Below are 18,890 nucleotides of genomic sequence, written 5' to 3' on the forward strand. Positions count from 1 at the left end.
TCAGTAGTCTTCATTCATCCGGTCTCAAGGTAGTTTATTGTATGTTATCTAAAAGATTTTCTTCCTGAACTGCTGCGGTCCGTTCAGCAGGTCAGACAAAGGCACACACTGACTCCCAGGGGGCTGGTGCCATCTTTTATATCATCCATGACGTGTTGAATGTTTATGGTTTTACCCCAATGCCTATCACCTATATTGAATGGTGACTTTCTACTCTAAACCAATCTGTGAGTGCCAACATCACCATGAACATGGAGGTAAGGAAGGAGAAAGAAGGAGGACAGGGCACGCCCAAGTCCCTTCATCTTAGAACTTCTGACCCCCATGTACAAAACTCAGACCCCTCTGTACAAGGCCTAAACCCCCCTGTACAGCAGTCAGAAGTTCTTCCTTTCACTTTGTGACTACTTCTACAATAATATCTAAACTTGTGTGATTTCTTGTTCTTCCTGCAAGATTGGTAAATTGTTCCATGGGTCAGATTCAAAGCCACAGGGGTTTCCAGTTGCATATCAGTGTCTCAAATGCTTCTGACCTGGGCCCGGAACATCCAAGAGTGTCCAAGGGACATTCTGGGTTCTGACAAGAACAGGATAATGAGAAGTCAATGAAGAGCCTTGAATGCAGCTTTCCCCACGCCTCCCTCCTTCCAGCTGCACCTCCTCCCCCGGCAGTGCAGGAGACAGGGAATGGGGCCGTGCTCAGTTCATCCCCCGTGGCTTCTCCCTCTGCCCAGGGACAGGAGTCGTTCCCCTGCTGCAGCCTGCGGTCCCTCCCACCGGAGACTTCTCCAGGAACTTCTCCAACCGGAGTCCATCCCCTGGGGCACAGCCCCCCTCCAAGTGCTGCAGCGTGGGTCACTGTGCCACGGGGTCAGTGCTTCCAGGACAGGCTGCTCCAGCGGGGGCCCCTCTGTCCACGGGGTCACAGCCTCCTCTCAGGCATCCCCGTGCTCCAGCCTGGCTCCTCCAGGGGCTGCAGGGGGATCTCTGCATCCCCATGGATCTGCAGGGGGATCTCTGCATCCCCATTGTTATCAATGAATCAGTCAATTTAATAATTAGAGGAATTTATTAAATCAAGTCAAATAAAAATTGGACAAGCCACAAGTAAAACAGCGCCGAGCCAGGCGATCGGAGCTGGTTTCAGGCTATACAGCCCCGTACCTCTGGCAGTTCACAAGGTACTGATTCCACAGGGTTTTATTTTTATTGCTTTCAGACGTAGTAGGATTCCTGAGGGGTCTTCCTGTTCCCTCTCATTGGTCTTGCCCCTTTCCACATATTAATGCATGTTCTTTTCTTGTGCAGAGTTTTTCCCGGAATACTCTGCTGAAGTCTCGTTAGATGGCAATCCTCTCGAATATCTTGTTCTGGCTATGAATATTCATCTTATCAGTTCAATGCCTATCTTCTAGATGGAATAATCCTTCAGAGTAACCATCCTTTGAGACAGGAATTCATCTTGTATATATTGTTTTTCCTGTCACTTGATTCTATTTTTACAAGATACTGTATTTTTTTTAGTCCTGAGCACGAATTTATTTTAAATTATATATTACACCCATGGATATGCAGGGAGACCTCTGCATCCCCATGGATCTGCAGGGGAATCTCTGCAGCCCTATGGATCTCTGAATCCAGCACCGCCGTTTTAGGAGGCACCAGGAATAGGCTGAGCTCTGCCTGAAGCTCTTCTCACATTCCCCACACCCTTCCCGGCACAGGGAGAGTTTTACCTCCTCACAGCTCCCCGGGCTGGGTTTGCAGCCCCTCCTCATGTGGGACCTCTGGGGCTTTTCCTCCCCGTTGCATTCCTGCACCGTGGAGCTGTTCCAAATGGCCTCTTCCACGAGGTTCTGTGTCAGGGATTTGTTCTCCTGGTCTCTGTCCACAGATCAGTGCCTGGAGCAGATAGGACAAGGAGAGTTAGGGACAGGGAAAAGGAAAAAGAAAAGGAAAAGGAAAAGGAAAATCAAATGGAAATGAAAAGGAAAAGGAAAAGGAAAAGGAAAAGGACAGGAAGGAAGAAGAAGGAACGAGGGAGGAAGGAGATGGGAAAAGACGTAGATGGATGAAGGAGAGAATGAGGAGAGGAAGCAGGGCAGAGAAGAAGATGGGATTTGTGTCCGGGCCAGAGGGAAGGGGAAGGAGATCCCCACAATCCATCCCTGGCAGGACGGTGTCAGCAGCGAGGTTGTCCTGCAGCCAGGGGCGATGCTGGGCTGGGAGATGGAGCAGGAGAGAGGGGCAAAGGGGCAGTGACTTCCTCCTCACCTGCCTGGCTGTCCCAGTCTGTAGCATCCTCGCGCTACCAAGGCCCTTGGAGCGTCCGGCACTGATGAGCCCGAAGCTCACGGCGACTTTATAAAGCTGACAAAGTAGGCAGGATGGGTCTTTGTAGGATCTCCAGCAAACTGGTTTATTGGAACAGGAACAGGGCACAGAGCTGAACAGGGACCAGGGACAAAGACAGGCTGCAAGCTGAGGGCACAGGGGCTTTTTATATGGGGTAGTGAGGGTGGAGCTGAGGGTCAGGGTCCAATGGATATGGGGGAAAATGGTGCAAAGGAGGGGTTAAGGGTTGTGTCAGCTAATAGGGAAACAGAGGCAGAGAAATGCAGTCTACTTGGGCCAGTGGAGGGACAGAGAGAGGAGAACATTCTAGGGACTAACCAAAATAGGTGACAGGGGTTGAACTAGGGTAATTAGGCCAACGGGCCAATGGGGTAACATAACTTTACAGAAATCAGCATGTGCCTGCAAAGATCTATGGGAGAAGCAAGCTTCTGCCCATAACCTTGAAATCTATTCTTGTTTGGGACCAGTCCTCCACAGCTGAGGGACTGAGATTCTGATGGTAGGCTCCTGGGCCTCCACACCAGTGCATTTTCCTTTTCCTTGTTTTCATTGCAGCGTCATTCTCCTCCACCCAGATGAAATTGAGGATTGGCAATGGCTTGCAAGAAAGCAAGGGGTGAGTACCTTGGGTATGGTGAGAAATGAGCCTCATGCTTTAGAATTTTTAAAACTTTAAGAAGGCATAATTAGAGACAAATCAATAACAGCTCTTGGTGCTTGGCGATGGCCAGAGGCACACTGGTTAACAATAGCAACTCTTCTAATCTACTTTTTCTGTTGTATTGTTCAAAAACATATTGATAACGATTATACATATTCAAACATTTCTTTGAACTTGTTTACTTGTTCCAGGAACTCTTGAAGTTGGTTTGAGCCCCAAGCCGCCTTTCTAGAGTACGTGCAGGAATTGTGGATTGTTGTTCTGAGGGTTTTGTGTCACTTCCTCACAACAGCCCCCTGATCCCTGATTTCAGCTGTGAGTCTGCAGGCCCCAAGTTGGGCAACTCCCTGGGGGCTCCCCTAGCAGGGGAGACCCTCCTGGAGCAGTTCTGTGTCAGGAAGGAGAGACGCATTGGACTTTTTTGGTCTTCAGCTTCTGTTTATTGTTACCTTATCAAAACTTCAGCACACTGTCTGCACCAGACTCTGCGAGCAGGAAAAACAGCATAAAAATAGCCAACAATCTCTTGTTATAAGGCATTTTGAGTCTAATCAAAAACTACGCTACCCAATTAAGATGTGACATGTTGTTTTGTCTTTTTATACCCCTGTAACTGTTCTGTAATGGTTTGCCCCTTCACCCCCATTTTCTCCCAATGGTTTCACCCCGAGCTTTCCCGCCTTTCCCTCAATGCCAATCTCCCTGAAAATGCTCAGTCATTCCCATGTCCCCTCCCTGGCACCCTGTGCATCACTTGGTTCCCCATCCCGCTCTCCCAGAATCTTCCTCCTTGGGCAGAGTGAGTGGACGAGGGGCAGGGGTCGCTCCCTTAAACTTCCCCCATTGGTTTGTGTGTCTGTCTGTCCCTCCGCCTTCCACTCCCCCAGATCCCCCCATTCGGTGGTGGGCGTCCCTTCCCCCTGGTTACCATCCTGGTACTTAAGACAATTGTGAGAGCCTCGAGAGCGTTTTCGGCTGTCGGGACAATGGCATTCGTAGCTCCTCAGAGCTTGGATTAAACTTGAGACTTTTTCCCGGCCTTGAGTCGACTCCCTCATTATCTCCTCAGACACTGCCTCTCCTCCTTACAAGGCAGACAGAGAAGCGCTCTGTCTTAGCCACTCCCCGAATCTTCTCGAGAAACAGGGGCATGTCCCCCGCAGCTGACTGTGCCTCGGTGGGGCAGGCAAAGCCAGGGAGCTTCAGGGTAGGCACGGCGGCAGTGACACCTAAATTATTTTCCTTTTGTCCCAGGTTGAAATGCAAGATGTTATTAATTTCCCATCTGTGAGAAGTTTCTTCTTACCTTTTCTACCTGCTCCTTATCTCTTATCTTCTTATCTTTCCCCCCACCCCGGGAGGATATTTGTTGTTAATGGCCCATTCAATGTCACTGCATGACTGTTGAAATTACATCATCCCATTGTGGGATGCTCTGCCCAGAGGGAGGAGACAAGCATTTCCTGACTGAATATAATCTGGGCAGTTTACCACTGGGAACAGCTGGGGTTTCTCCAGTGCACCTTCAGAGGAAGATTACACCCTTCTACAAGACCTGACAGAACCACATCGGCCACTTTGGGAAGACTGAGGCCATTCCAGTCTGGACTCCCACCACCACCAGAGTGTCAGGTTGTATTCTGACTCTGTCAGCGGTTGTTTTCTTTCCTTTTGTATTATTGCATGTATTTAGGGTTTTTTTCTTTCTTTTCCTAAAAAATTGTATTTCTGACTTGAAGTCTCTCACTGGCTTTCCTTTTCAAACCAGAACACCTTTCTAACCCAATAACTGACCCCCAAAGACCCGCAATGCACATTTTTCTACCCAATTACAAGATACCAGCTAACCCAAGGAGAAAAAGGAAGAAGAAGAAAGAAGAAGGGAACTCAAGACAACACCCTATATCCTCCATCTTGAACCCATCTATAACATACTAAAAATCCTAAAACCTAAATGTCTCACCCATGTGACATACTCCACTACTCTCTACAATCTCTACAATCTCTTTCACACTTTTGTGGTTTCTAGTTTACTGTGAGGCTTTGGAAGTTTTCTCCATGAATGAGGGTCAAAGCCAGTGCTCCCCTGGGGATCAGGACACCCCAGAGCAGACAGAGAAATATTCCCAGTGCCCTGGGTTTCCACATCAGCAGGTGACAGTTATTGACAGTTGAAGGGTCAGCGGCAGGGGTCCTCATCACACCCGTTCCTTAAATGTTATCTGGCCATGCAGACGGTTTTAGCTACTTCCACAAGTACTTTAAATCAACATTAGCTGTTTCACAAATATCTCTGAGTTATTCTTATCAGTTAGTTACAAAAATAAAAGCATTAGTTATTATTTCACAACTGCAGCTACTTCTGCAAAAGTCAACATTCTATTGCACAACATGTAGCATCCACTTCAATACTTTGCAAAAGCCAAAACTATAATGTATGTTTTTCACACTGTCCACAAACTAAAATATCATCCATGAATGATGTTCTGAGGATTTGAGCAACAGAGGGGCCAGGGCACTGGCCACAAAAAGCTGACAAATTGTACGACAGCAAAAGCAGTTAAAAGTGATTACAAACTGTCCTACATCAAAATCAGCTCATCTTTCATGTTGTGATTAGGAATAAGTTGCAGAAGTCAAGACAAAATAGCAAAAGCCACCAACTACATAGTTCTTTATAACAAACCCAGGGCAGGTTTTTCCCTTGCATGGAGCACTTGGGCCTTCCCCGGGCCCCTTCTGCCCTCTTGCAGAGCCGGTGGCATTTTCCACCACCCACAGTTTGTAACCCAGAGTCGGGTGCAGCCAAGAAGGCTCCAAGCGCCTCCTTCCAGGCTGACTCTGCAGATGCCGAGGCTGCTCTGGGCTCTGCCAGGGCCCTGCTGGGGCTCAGCGCTGGGCGAGGCTGGGCCCGCTCTCCCCTCACATTGCTCCGGGCAGCTGAGTCACACAGGGAGAAGGAAGGGACACGTCAAGGGAGTTGAGGTTTAAGAGAGTTTTTATTCAAAAAACTGCCATAACAAATAGGCTGTCATAAGAACCATAATAAACAGGCTGTCATAACTACCTAAACCAACTAGCACTGCTAACTACCACAACTAACTAGTTGTCCTAACTAACTACTGTAACTAAAATCTGTCCTCCAGTGCTTCATCTCCTCCGCTGCTGCCTCAGTTGCTTTGCTGCAGTGATCAGAGGGGTCAGGCTGGAGAGAGGCTTGGCTGATGATAAAAATGGGTGCTGCCCAAAGGAGAAAAAAGAAAGAAATGAACCGTTACTTTCCAGAGTCAACTTCCTCACAGGCTCTGTTGCAACAGGACAAAGGGAAATGGTCTGAAACTCAGGAGGGGGAAGCAGGCTCAGATGAGATCTGAGGCAGAATTTTTTTAGCAGGAGAGTGGGGAAGCACTGACAGAAGGTGCCCAGAGATGTGGGAGGTGCCTCCTCCCTGGGAACATCCAAGCTCAGGTCAGGCAGGGCTCTGAGCCACCTGAGCTGCTTGAAGATGGCCCTGCTCGCTGTGGGGCCCCAGGTGCAGATGACCTCGAAAGGCCCCTGCCAAGCCAAACCAGGCGAGGATTCTGCTTGCTTTGCGTGTGGAAAGCAGTGAGACCGGAGACCATCGGAGGGGGCCCCACAAGAAAACCCCTCCCCGGCGCTGCTGCTTCCCCTGCAGCCGCTTGGCATTCACCTGCAGCAGCTCCTGGGCAGACCAGCGCCGCTCCTCGTCCGGCTCCAGGCTGCACTCGAGGAAGTCCCGCAGCAGAGCCGACAGGCGCCTGGGCTCCTGCAGCTGCGGGGTCCCGTTCTGCCGGATCAGAGCGCGAGCCTGCAGGAAAAGCAAACTCAGCGCTCTGCCAGCTTCCTTCCCACCCACAAGTGCTCACATCGACCCCGGCTTCCCAGCCCCAGCTCCAGGGGCACTTTCCTCCCTGGCAGAGATGCTGCTCACAGCTCATTTTTCTATGCCAACCAAAAAACCCAAACCCTGCTGCTGCCACAGCCATTGTAAAGAGCTGGTGCACTTGCTTCACATTTTCAGGTCATCCTCACAGCCAGAAGAATTGCAACAACGTAAATCCCAAAGCAAATTGTGTCTGGAGACTGCAGAATATGTGTCTGTGTTGAGGCTCCAGTCCTCTGGGAATTCCCTTCCCCATGTGCAGAAACCTCCAGCTGCTGCTCCCAGTGCAGGGTCACCCTGTGCTCACAGGCCTCTGCAACCACGGGAGAATTGGCCTCTTACCATGGCCCTCGTTTCCTTGAAGTAAGGAGGTTCTCCTTCCACCATCTCGATGGTCACAATGCCGAAGGACCAGATGTCCACCTTGGGGCCGTAAGGAGAACTGGTGACAACTTCTGGGGCCATCCAGTGAGCAGTGCCCACCATGGAGCTGCGCTGGTCCTGCTCAGGGCTGAGCTGAGCGCTGAGGCCAAAATCAGCTGAGGACAGAAACAAACACTGTCAAAGGCAGCTGGAATGAGGAAACCAAGCACAAAGACTCCCCGCTCTCAGTCTGAGAATGCAGCAGTGAAGTCAGCTGGAAAAATTGTCAAGGCTGCAGCCAAGGAAAGATGGAACTGAACTGGACCCTTAAAGAAATCCTCAGCTTTCGTGCAGTTGCTTTTACTGATTCCCTTGGAGCTTTAGATTCCAACTCCTGTCCCCTCTGGGAGGACCATTGCCAGAGCAAAGGCACCCCTGACAGCCTGCTCCTCTCCTGAGCTCTCTGCAGGGGCAGCCGCTCTCAGCTGGCAGCAGGGGCCGGGCAGTGCCCCCAGCAGCCCTTGTGGGGCTCTGGCCGTCACTGGGAAGCAGCCCCACAGCCGCACCCCGGGAGCGCCGTGCCTGGCCAGGAACACCCACCCAGCTTGACAGAGCCGTCCATGCCCAGAAGGATGTTGGAGCTCTTCAGATCTCTGTGGATCACCCGGTTCGAATGGAGGAAATGCAGGCCCTGCAGACACTGAGAGAGAACAAGAAACACGAGGGTAAAAACCAATGGCCGGAATATATCACACAAGAAAGGACAGTTTAGAATTCTGCCAGCAGCGACTTTGCTCTGACAGGCCAGGAGTGCAGTGCAGACAAGCTCCAGGCAAACGGTTCAAGGCAAAGCTGAGAACAGCACATCAAATCCAAAACAGACAGAGAGTGCCACAACAGCAGGAAAGAGAACAAGAACAGAGTAGAAGTGCAGTGCTGCTGGCAGGCCGTTCACTGCAGGGGCTCTTTCTTCTCCAGCTCATAAAAACAACAGAGAAACAAAGCCCTGAGCATGGAGCCACTCCTGCTCTCACACCCTGCTGGGAAGGACCATCGTGTCCAAGGCATGGCAGTCACAGGCAGGATCCCTCACCTCCCGACTGACAGCTGCCATCTCTCCTTCAGCCATGCGTGTCTGTCTGACAACGTCCTGCAAAGTTCCTCCATCCATGTATTCCATCACCAGCCAGAGATCTCCATCCACAAGGAAGCTGAAAGAGGAAAGCAGTGGCATGGAGACCAATGTGCAGTGCTCAATTCCCCCATGGAAAAGCCTGGAGTGGAGTTTTGTTGCCAGGTCACTTGTCAATGAGGACAGAATCCGATGGAGAGACATTCCTGCCAGGCTGCACAGCCCTTGGGATCTGCACAGTCTAAAGGAGGAGACCCCTGTGAGAAAGGAGAAGCCTGAGATGGCAAGCAGGTGAAAAATGCAGTTTAGCAAAGGCCCAGATCAATGTGGAACCACAACACTGGCCCCCAGCTGGTTCAGCTTCTGAACTCAGCAGTTCCACCCTTCCCTGCAGAACAAGGCAACACAGCTCCCAGGGTTATCCAGGGGAGGAGGCCGGGCAGCACTTGGGACAGAAGGGGTCAGAAAACCATTCAGGAAGTCCCTTCAGAAACAGGCAAGGCCAGTGACAAATGGGCAAACGAGGCATTTCTGGGAACAAGAACCTGGTCTTCCTGGCATCTGCAGCAATGGGAAAGGGCTGGGAAGAAGAAGCCAAGGGAAATAATTTCTGCTGTGGTTGACCAGCACTTGTTGTAAGACACAGAAAACAGGGTCAGCTTGAAGGAAAAACCAAGCCAAAGCAACAAAAGCACATGGAGGGAGCGAACTGCCAGGCTGCTGTTTTGGGAAGAATCTGCTGGGTCAGGCATTTTCAAATCAGGCTACAGACTACGGATGCCAGGAAAGGTTAAGGCAGGGCCCGGGCACGGGATAAGGCCTGAAGCACTCACCTGTCCAAGAAGCTGACAATGTTGGGGTTCTTCTTGTCCTGCAGGAGCAGGAGCTCGTTCACAGCTCGTTCCCTGTTCTGCCCTCTGAGACTCATTTTCTTTATGGCCACCTGAAGGGACATTGCAGACCTTTAACTGGAGGAGTCTGTGGCAGGAGGCCGCAGCAAACACTGAGCGAGTCTTTTTGGGGCGACGGAGCCGGGCTGTGCCCAACTGCCTTGGGATGGGACACCAGAGCTCAGCAAGTGCCATTCCCACAGCCCATTGCTCTGCTCGCTGGGGGCTGCTTACAGGACACATGGCCAGAGACATTTGGCCTTGCAAGCCCTGCAGAAATGGCCCCTCAGCTGTCAGCCTCCAAGCTCTAACCACATTCTCTGCACCTACAGTCTTCTCAAATGGCCTCAACACTCTCATTATTGTTCAAACACATTTTGCAAGCAGGGGGTAATTCTGGTTCTGTGCAAACAGAGCAAAACAGCTGGGAACCCTTTAGCAGTTCTATGGGATTTGGTCATGATTTCAGATGCAACTGCTCTGGTTGGGGTTGCACAACAAAGCAAACACACACATCCATTGCCCTCCTTGCATTCCTTTGGGCACTTCAGAAGGACCAAGTCTGTCCCAGCTGTGCTCTGCAGGCTGACACGGCTCTGCCTGCAGAGGAACAGCCTGTGCAGGAAAGCTCTGCTGGCCCCCAAAGCTGCAGCCACAGCTCCCAGCAGAGGGGAGAGCCCTGGAGAGCTGCCAGACGTGCTGGGCGTGTTGACACTGACCTCTCCTCCAGTGGCCCTGTCGAGTCCTTTAGAAACGGTTCCAAAAGCCCTGGAGACAAAACAGCAGAGAAGAAAGAAGCAGCGCTTTAGGCCCTGGCAGTGAAAGCCAGCCCAGACAGGAGATCTCTGCTGCCTGCAGCGTTCACAAACACCTGGGGGCATCGACCCTTCCAACAACAGCGCAGCAGCCACCAGCCCTCTGCCATGCAAGGTGTGCCAGAGAAAACTGAGACCCAACACCAAGGAATTGGGCTGGAGCAAATCCCAAATGTCCATGCTGCACTGCTTTAGTTCAAAACCTGAAGTGAGCAACGGGTGTCTAAAGAACTGGAAAAGAATGCATTCCATCCTTTTCCATTTCCTGCCTAAGACCTGCAGGATCCACAAGGGCCCTGCCATCAGGCAGGTGATGCATTTTCCCCCAGAGTGCATCAGCTCTGTGTCTGTTACTGAATGTATGGGCTCTACTACCTGTGCTAGAATAGAGCACTTATTAGTTCAGCTCTGGTTTCTGTTTCTAAACCATTAGGTTGTTAATCCTGACCCGAGGATATTTTTTGAAGCAAAATATTTGAAAGAAATCTCCTTGAGAACTGTTTTCTGACAGTCACCAGATGGTGAGTGGCTCTTTTAGGCAATCCAATTCCAGGGACAGAAGATCTTCCAGGTCCTGCTCCTTGCTGCAGGCAGGACACTGCCAGCCTCAGGGGCCTTTGACGGTGCCTTCTGAGCACAGGTATCAATTCTGATCAGGACTGAGGGACAGCAGGATGGCGCCCCAGTGTCTGGAGGTGTTTGGAGCTCTCCTGACTTCTCACTTGATCCTGCACCAGCACAACACCTGGGCCTGCTTGTGCAGAAGTAACTGCCGTGCACTTACCCTTGGCCAATCTGCTCCACTTCCAGGTATTTCTCGGCAGGCTCCGCCAGGCTCACGGTGTTCCCTGAAAGAAACCACGTGGAAGACGCTCCCTCGCAGAGTGAGACCCCGCCTTGCAGCAGAGCCAGAATGCAGCCCCCCTCCCTGGGGCCGTCAGCCCCTTGGTCTCAGCTGGGGAAGGACAAGAAATGACCCTGGCACATTCAGCTGCAGAGCAGCACTGGGTGCAGCTGATGCCGAGACACACACACAGCACCCTGCTCTGGCACACAGGAACACAGCAGACGTACTCAGCTGCATCAGGCACCACTCCCCTCTCCCCTCTGGCTGCAGGGCTGTGCTGCTGTCAGAATGTTCAGCCCAGGATCCCACAGCCGAGGGAGGTTCAGTGTCCTCTTCCCAAGCACAGGGAGCTTCTCCGTCCTCTTCCCAAAACGCTGCAGGTTCGCCATCATCTCTCCAAGCCAGGGGACGTTCACTGTCCGCTTCCCATGCTGGGAGAAGTTCACCCTCCTCTTCCCAAGCCACAAGATGTTCTCTGCCCTCCTCCCACGCCGGGAGATGTCCACTGTCCTTGTCCCACACCGCGGGAGCCTCGCCGTTGTGTTCCCACAGCGCGGGATGTTCGCCCTCGTCTCCCAGAGCAGCGGGAAGTTCACTTTCATCTCCCGGCACTGAGGGACGTTCACCATCGTCCCCCGGAACAGCGGGAAGCTCACTGCTGCCTTCCTCCGCTTTGGCCTCCTCTTTGGAAGCAGAGGGAGCCGGAGGAGGTGCTGGTGCTGCTTTTGTGCCCTGTGGACAGACGGCAGCGTGAGGGACGGGAAGTTCTGCCTCAGTTATCACCTTATTTACCCTCAGCTGCACATCCAGCTGCACTAAGCAGAAATTGGGTTCGGAGCTGTTCAAACTAACAATGGGCTAAAGTCGACATTGCCCCTTATTCTTGGGAATTCGATATTCCACCATGGCTAGAGCCAGCAAGCAATGCTCTGCCTGCAAAACCAGACCTGCAGCTCTTCAAAAGCTCTTCAACATAAAAGGAGAAAACTCCCAGGGATCCCTTTGCTGCTGCAAGGACACTGGCAGGAACTTTCCTTCAGCCTCCCAGGCTGGCACTCGGCTGCCACATGCCGAGCTCACAGCTTGCTGCACAATTCCAAACACCAAAGGTTCCTTTCCCACTCACCGAAGGAGGAGCTGCTCGGGATCCACTCATGAGGTGGCCTGCAATGGGAGAGGGAACATGAACCAGATGCTGTCAGGAAAAAAACTGCCTGTGGTGGGAAATGCCCCGGAGCAAGGCAACCCCGAGAGAGCATTTTGCTTTCACAGCGTCCCTCCAGGAGCCACAGTCCCTTCACACAGCAAGAGAACAGCACAAAATACTGGGCTGGGTCAGCTCTTGGCTGGACAGGCAGTTCCAGGCTCTGCTGCCACAGACTCCACGCTTGAGGGAACAGAACCCCCCAGGGCTCATTGCAAATGCTGTGCACGCCCCGCTGGCTGCAGACACCCCCTTTTCCAGCTGCAGCTGCTGCCAGGAGCTCTCCCAAAGCAATGGTGTCTTCATGGCAATTTGGTTACAAAGTCAGCTCAGGCCCAGAGGAAGAACAGCAAGCACACAGCAAGCCCAGAGCCACAGCACCGAGGGAAAACCTCGACTTACGTGCCAAGTGGGTTAAAAAATACCCCGCATACGCCACAGAGTACAGCGTGCAAACTGCAGCAGCCACGTGCTGGATCATTTTGGCTGCGCTGCACACGTCTGCAGACTGTAGCCCTGCAAGCACAGAAGGACACCCGTCAGGGCTGGGCTGGCTGCTGAGAATGCCTCGGGCAGGAGGATCCTCCAGCAACGAGCAGTGCCCAGAGCCACTCTGGACACTGAGGCCTCCGTGTGCCACAGCAACGGGAACACCTCGGGGACGTGGCAGTGCTCCTGTGACATCACAGCAGCAGCTCACGCAGAAACCGCCTGCAAGGTTCTCCTGTGTCACAAAGGAGCACAAAGAGCCCTCCCAGGGCACAGCCTGTTGCCCAAAGGATCCAGGAGGAGCTCTGAAAATGCAGCAAACAAGGACACCCCATAGCCCAGCCTGAACACTGAGGAGGAACAAGGACGGCACCAAAGCAGAGGAAACATGACCTTTAGTCACTAACACTTCTGGCTAAAACCAGCAAGCCGTGTTCCATCTGGGATCTTTGTTCTCGTTCTAAAAACAAGCAAGGTTCTCCACTCTAAATATAGAGAAGGCAGGAACTGGGCAGGAGGTGGGATGAGGAAGGAGGAGGAGGAGGGAGAGTGGAAAAGGAGGAGCAGGAAGAGGAGGAGCAGGAGCAGGAAAATGAGGAGAAATAGGAGGTTCCAGTGAGCTCTGTGACCACAGTACCCTTGGCCCCGGGACCATCGCCCCCAGCTCATCCTGCAGGTGGGAGGGGAGGGGGAGCTCGTCCCAAAACTGTCAGGGGGGTCCCTGAGAAGGTTTTTTTATTGGGGCGTGTTTGGAGCTTGCAGACTGTGGAATTGAGCCCCAGATATTGTCTGGGAGGCCCAAATAAACCCTGGGAGGGTTTTTTCTCTGTGTGTGTGTGTGTGTGTGTGCGTTTGGATCTTGCAGGACCCCAGAGCTGAGCCCCTTGGGGGGATCTTTGGGAGTCCACGTGGCCACTGCCCAGGGTCACCAGGGGGAGGACATTGGTCCAGGGGACCCCCGGGGCAGCAGAGGAGAGGAACCCCTGGGACCCCCGGAGTGGGGGGAGCAGAGAGGTGTGATCCTGGAGCTGGGGGAACCCCGGCTGGCTGGAAAGGGGGGGAGCCTGGAGAGGAGGGACCCCTGGGACCCCTGGGACCTCAAAGTAGAGCATCAGGGCAGAAGGGACCCCATGGATCCCCAAAACCCCCTGGATCATCCCTAACCAGGAGGCCGGAGAAGGGGGAGCCCCTGGAGCCATTGGACCCCCATCATCCCAAGGAAAGCAAACCTCTGGAACGCCAAAAGTGGAGAGATCAGAGATCGGGAAGTCCTGGGAGAGTTGTTTTGGGCTGAACCTTGATATAGTGGAGATTTCCATGGACACAAGACTCCTGCTGAGTTCTAGGGATGGACTTGGGCAGTGAGGAGCCTCTACTCCAAGGTGCTCTCCTCTTGTTTTTTCCCCAAAGCAGGATTTGTCATTCCCAGGGTGTGGCTGGATGGAGGAGGAGGAAAAGCCCCGGAGATCCTGCAGGAGGAGGGGCTGCAAACCCAGCCCAGGGAGCTGTGGGGAGGAAAGAGCCCCCCTGAGCCAGGAACGTGGCCGGAGATCCGTCTGGAGCTCGGAGCTGGTGGAGAAGCCTCATGGCAGGGAGAAGCCCCACAAGTGCTTGGAATGTGGGCAAGGTTTTCAGCTGGAGCTCCACCCTGATGGAACACCAGAACACCCACACTGGGGAGAGGCCCTGTGGGTGTGGGGAGTGTGGGGAGAGCTTCAGTGGGACCTCTGACCTCACCGAGCACCACAGGATCCACACTGGGGAATGGCCCTATGAGTGCTTGGAATGTCAGAAGAGCTTCAGGTGGAATTCAGAGATCGTCCCTCACCAGCACTTCCACACCAGGGAGAGGCCCTGTGAGTGCCCCGAGTGCAGGAAGAGCTTCGTGCGCTGCTCCAGCTCCATCCCCCATGGGAGGATCCACGTTGGATGATCCCCAGTGAGCCCCGTTGGGCAGAGCCCCGGTGACCCCGTTCTGGGTGATCCTGGTTGGGTGGGGGGAAGGTGTTGGAGAGATTTCTTTCCCCTCTGCTTGTCCTGGTGTGATTTGGTTGGTAATAAATTCCCTCCCTGTGTCCGGGCCGGGTCTGTTGTGCCCGTGCCGGATTTGCTGAGGGATCTCTCCCGCTCCTTGTCCCCAGGCAGGAACCCTCGGTTCCATTTGGTGTCCCTGTGCGGCTGCGGGGGGCAGGGACAGAGCGGCTCTGGGGGGTGCCTGGCATGGGGCCAGCGTCACCCCTCGCCACGGGCACCCCTGAGACCCCGCGCAGCCGGGCACACATTTCTGGGCACAGCTGAGCTCCCAGCTGCGCAGCGCCCCAAGGCTCCCCGTGCCTGGAAAAGCCCCAGCCGGGGCTGCAGCGTCCCGGAACCGCTCAGCCAATCCAAACGCAGCCAAAACGCGCTGCAGCCAATGGGAGCGCGAGGAGTTGAGGAGTCATCGGTTGTGCGGCAGAGCCTCGGCAATCGGTGCCCAAAAGTGCTCGGAGCCAATGAGAGCGCGCGGCGCTGCTGAGCCCGCGCTGCTCCGGACTGGTGCTGCCAGCGCAGCGCGGCCGCTCTGGGGCTGGTGCTCCCTGGGCGGCGCTGGCCATGGGGCGAGTGGCGGCAGCTGGGGCCGTACTGGTGGCACTGGTGGTGCTGGGAGCCCCCCCGGCTGCGGGCGCGGAGCTCTCGGGAGAGCGGGGGGGGCGGGAGGCGGTGGGACAGGGGGGAGAATGGGGAAAAGGGGGCGGTGGGAGCCCGAAATTGCAGGGGCAGGAGGAGGAGGGGACCCCGAAAGGAAGAGCGGGAGGGGCTGAGGATTGGGGGCAGGTGAGGAAGGGGTGGGAGAGGGTGGGAAAGTGGGGAAAAGGCGAGGGTAGGACCCCAAAACTGAGCGGGAAGGGGGGCTGGGCTTTTGGGAAATTGTGTTTAAAAGGTTGGGAAAGAGGAAAAGGAGTAAATGGCACCCCAAAACTCATCTGGGGAGAGGCTGAAAGTCGGAGGGGAGAGGATGTGAAAGGGGAAGTGTGGAAGGGTGGAAAAGAGGAAGTGGCAGCTCGGGCAGGAGGGATCCATGGCGGCTCTGGGGCACAGGGGGTGCGGAGTGGGGATCCGGGGTGGATCCCGGAGCTCTGGGGGTGCTGGGGGGGCACCCCCGGACCTGTGTCCTGCACACACAGGGGTGTTCCAGTACGTGGGAAAGTCCGAGTGTCACTTCATGAACGGCACGGAGAAGATGAGGTACCTGAGCAGGTTCATCTACAATCGGGAGCAGTACGCGATATTCGACTGCGACGTGGGGCACTTTTTGGGGTTCACCCCCTATGGGGAGACAGCAGCCAGGTATTGGAACAGCGACCCAGACGTTATGGAGCAAAAAAGGGCTGCGGCGGACTGGCTGTGCCGGTACAACCACGAGTATCTCAGCCCGTTCCTCACGGAGCGCCGAGGTGAGCGCGGGGCAGAGCGTGTCCCCTCGGGCCCTGCCCTGGCAATGACCCTGGAGCCCCTCAAAACCTCCCTGGAATCGGCCCAGAGCCCTCAGCCCTCCTTGTGCCCATCCCCGAGACCTTGTGTCCCTGCCACTGACCCCCGTGGCTCTCCCAGTCCATCCCAGTCTCTCCCAGTGCCTCCCGGCTGTCCATCTCAGCCTAGCGTGGTGCTGCCGCCTCTCAGCCAATCAGAGCGCGTGTCTCTGATGACTCATCAGTTGCCAGGCAGACCCGCAGCGCCGAGTGCCCCGCACTGGACTCGGCCTCCCAGTGCCGCGCGCTTCGTTCCCAGTTCCTCCCAGTGCCGCCCCAGTCCCTCCCAGTCCATTCCCAGTTCATTCCCAGTTCACTCCTAGACCTCCATCCTCCCTCCCAGTGCCCCCCATCCCCTCCCATCTCTCTGAGTGCCACCCCAGTCCTTCCCAGTCCATTCCCAGTCCCTCCCAAGGCCACCCCACCCCTCCCCTCTCTCTCCCAGTTCCCCCCAGCTGATCCCAGTCTGTTCCCGCTCTCTCCCAGTGCCCCCCAGTGTATCCATCTCGCTGGTGCCCTCGAGCTCCCAGCCCGGGGTTGCTCCGTGATGGATTTCTACCATGCCCACACCCAGCTGAGGTGGTTCCAGGGCCAGCAGGAGCTCTCTGTGGAGGCCACCGACATGGTCCCCAACAAGGACTGGACCTACCAGCTCCTGGTGCTGTTGGAAACACCCCCCTGGCGCGGGCTCACCTGCAGCTGCCAGGTGGAGCATGTCAGCCTGGAGCACCCCCTGAGCTGGCACTGGGGCACAGTAATAAAATAGTCATAAAAACAGGAATAAATGTGAGAGCAATGACAGTTTGGACAATCAGAGTTAGGACAATAAAGGACAATAAAAAGTAAAGAATTACAGACGTCCGGGTGGGTTTGGGCAGTAAGCCACAAAAACATGCCTGGCTAACAAAGGGTTAACCCTTAAAAGCAATAGCCTGTTGCACATTCAAATATCTCACCCCCGGTGCATAAATTCTTTTCAAACAAAGGGTGTTCTCTGCTTTTTGTCAGCTTTTTCCCCTCAATCCCAGTGGCTCATTACAGACAGAGGAGAGGTGTAAGAATGTTTGTCTTTTCCCAGAAGGAGGCAGTAACTCTTGCTGTTATCTCCGTGCGAAGAATTTCTTAATTATCCTACCCATTCCTTGAGCTCTTACAAAAAATATCTTACATCGCATAGTTTCTATTTTGACATTATGTCATAACCCAAAACTGCATTTCCCACACTACTTCAAAAGGATTAATACAGCTCTACAAAATAACTGTGCAACACAGCACACAGAGTATCCAAGTTAATATTTGCCAAGAGCCGATCATTCAATCTGCATTTTTCACACTGACAAATCCATTGCTCACATCCCTGGGCCCCCCCGGTCCCGGCGCTGCTCCCGGGGGTCCCGCGGCTCCGGGGGCTCAAAGGGGAGGGGGCGGAACCCCCGTGATGGGTGGGGGGCACAAAGGGGGGTCCGGGCCCGGTGCTCGGGGGGGTCGGTGCTCGAGGGGGGGTCGGGGGCACTGAAGGGGGTGCGGGTGCGGTTTTTGGGGGGTCCCGGTGCCCGGGGAGGGGGGGTCAGTGCTCAGCAGCGGGGGCTGCCTGGGGACCCCCCCGGGCCCCCCAAACCCCAGCCGGGTGTGAAAAACAAAGTTCACTCTTGGAGATTTGCAAAAGTTTGATAAGGGATAAAAAAGGGTTTTGGCGCTCGGCCAAAGAACCCGCCCTTAACTTAACCCTTCGTTCTCCGGATCCGGTTCCACTGCAGGGCTACAAACACATCCCTGAGTTTTGACATTATTCAAACACTCCCGGCAGCTTTGGATGTTCCAGGAACTCTTGTTTGGTTCTCACCTCTGACTTGTCTGCAGGACATTCTGCAGATTTAGTCAATACATTTGATTTCTTCTCGTGGTTCCATCCTGTTGTTTCAGAGCCCCTGATAAATTCATAAACGCTTCTCAGGTTTGTGTCACTGTTATCACCTGGTGAGGCTGGTCCGCAGATGGGAGAAACAATGGAATTGTTTTACACCCGAGTCAGCCACACAGAAGCATGTTAACATTGCATAGTCTCTATTTCAATATTTGTTATTGATCTATTTCATATTCATCTATTTTTAATATTTGAAGGCCTAGGAGAGAATATCTATTTGTTACTCTAGCATTAAATTGGTTACACGGTGCACACATAAACGGATCGATTTTATTGTACCAGCGAGCAGCTACAAGGAATCATCAATAATCAATCTCAATATCAAGTACCAGAGCAAAGTCCTTGTGATCAATAGCAACGCGCAGAAGCCAATGCAGAAATGCAGAAGCCAATTATTCCATTGTCATTCATAACCCGGCTCTGCTGCAGCCACAGCAGAAAGCTGCCTCTGCTGCAAGGCACCGAGGGGGTCATTCACCCCCTGACCCGCCCCCGCCTCCATGAGTGTCCCCAGAGCGTCCTCAGAGTGTCCCCAAGTGTCCCCAGTGACGTCACCCAGGAATTCCCATCAGCATTTGGGACAATTTCAATGAAACTTCCCAGAAAATCCCCCAAATTTGTCTCAAATCCCATGTGGGGAGGGGAGAGGGGACAAGTGACAGCAGCGATGTCCCTGATGATGTCACCATCCCCGATGACGTCATAGCAGTGACATCACTGTCCCTGCAGCAGCCTCGGGATGTCCGCTGTGAAAAATGCATATTTTATGATTGGCTTTTCACAAATATTAAA

At 53.8% G+C, this 18,890-nt stretch overlaps 3 protein-coding genes across 3 annotated transcripts in view; 1 reads left to right on the top strand and 2 right to left on the bottom strand.

The window, feature by feature from the left end:
• Positions 1 to 18,890, bottom strand: part of LOC137467750 (class II histocompatibility antigen, B-L beta chain-like) — a 34,764-nt gene that overhangs the window by 2,799 nt on the left and 13,075 nt on the right.
• LOC137467746 (serine/threonine-protein kinase PAK 3-like) lies at positions 925 to 14,570 on the bottom strand. The gene is made up of 14 exons (XM_068179178.1): positions 14,508 to 14,570; positions 14,065 to 14,170; positions 11,161 to 11,709; positions 10,910 to 10,973; positions 10,030 to 10,078; positions 9,254 to 9,363; positions 8,382 to 8,499; positions 7,889 to 7,988; positions 7,268 to 7,464; positions 6,713 to 6,850; positions 1,713 to 1,858; positions 1,665 to 1,681; positions 1,568 to 1,633; positions 925 to 1,031 (listed from the first exon to the last, which is right to left on the bottom strand). The coding sequence occupies exons 1-14, from the start codon at positions 14,568 to 14,570 to the stop codon at positions 925 to 927; spliced, it is 1,830 nt and encodes a 609-aa protein (XP_068035279.1).
• LOC137467755 (class II histocompatibility antigen, B-L beta chain-like) lies at positions 15,724 to 16,940 on the top strand. Its single transcript, XM_068179187.1, is given in 3 exon segments — positions 15,724 to 16,099; positions 16,661 to 16,708; positions 16,711 to 16,940. Coding segments are annotated over 3 exon segments (654 nt in total).

The sequence above is a fragment of the Anomalospiza imberbis genome, unplaced genomic scaffold, assembly GCF_031753505.1.
Source record: "Anomalospiza imberbis isolate Cuckoo-Finch-1a 21T00152 unplaced genomic scaffold, ASM3175350v1 scaffold_78, whole genome shotgun sequence".
In the NCBI taxonomy this organism is placed as follows: Eukaryota; Metazoa; Chordata; class Aves; order Passeriformes; family Viduidae; genus Anomalospiza; species Anomalospiza imberbis.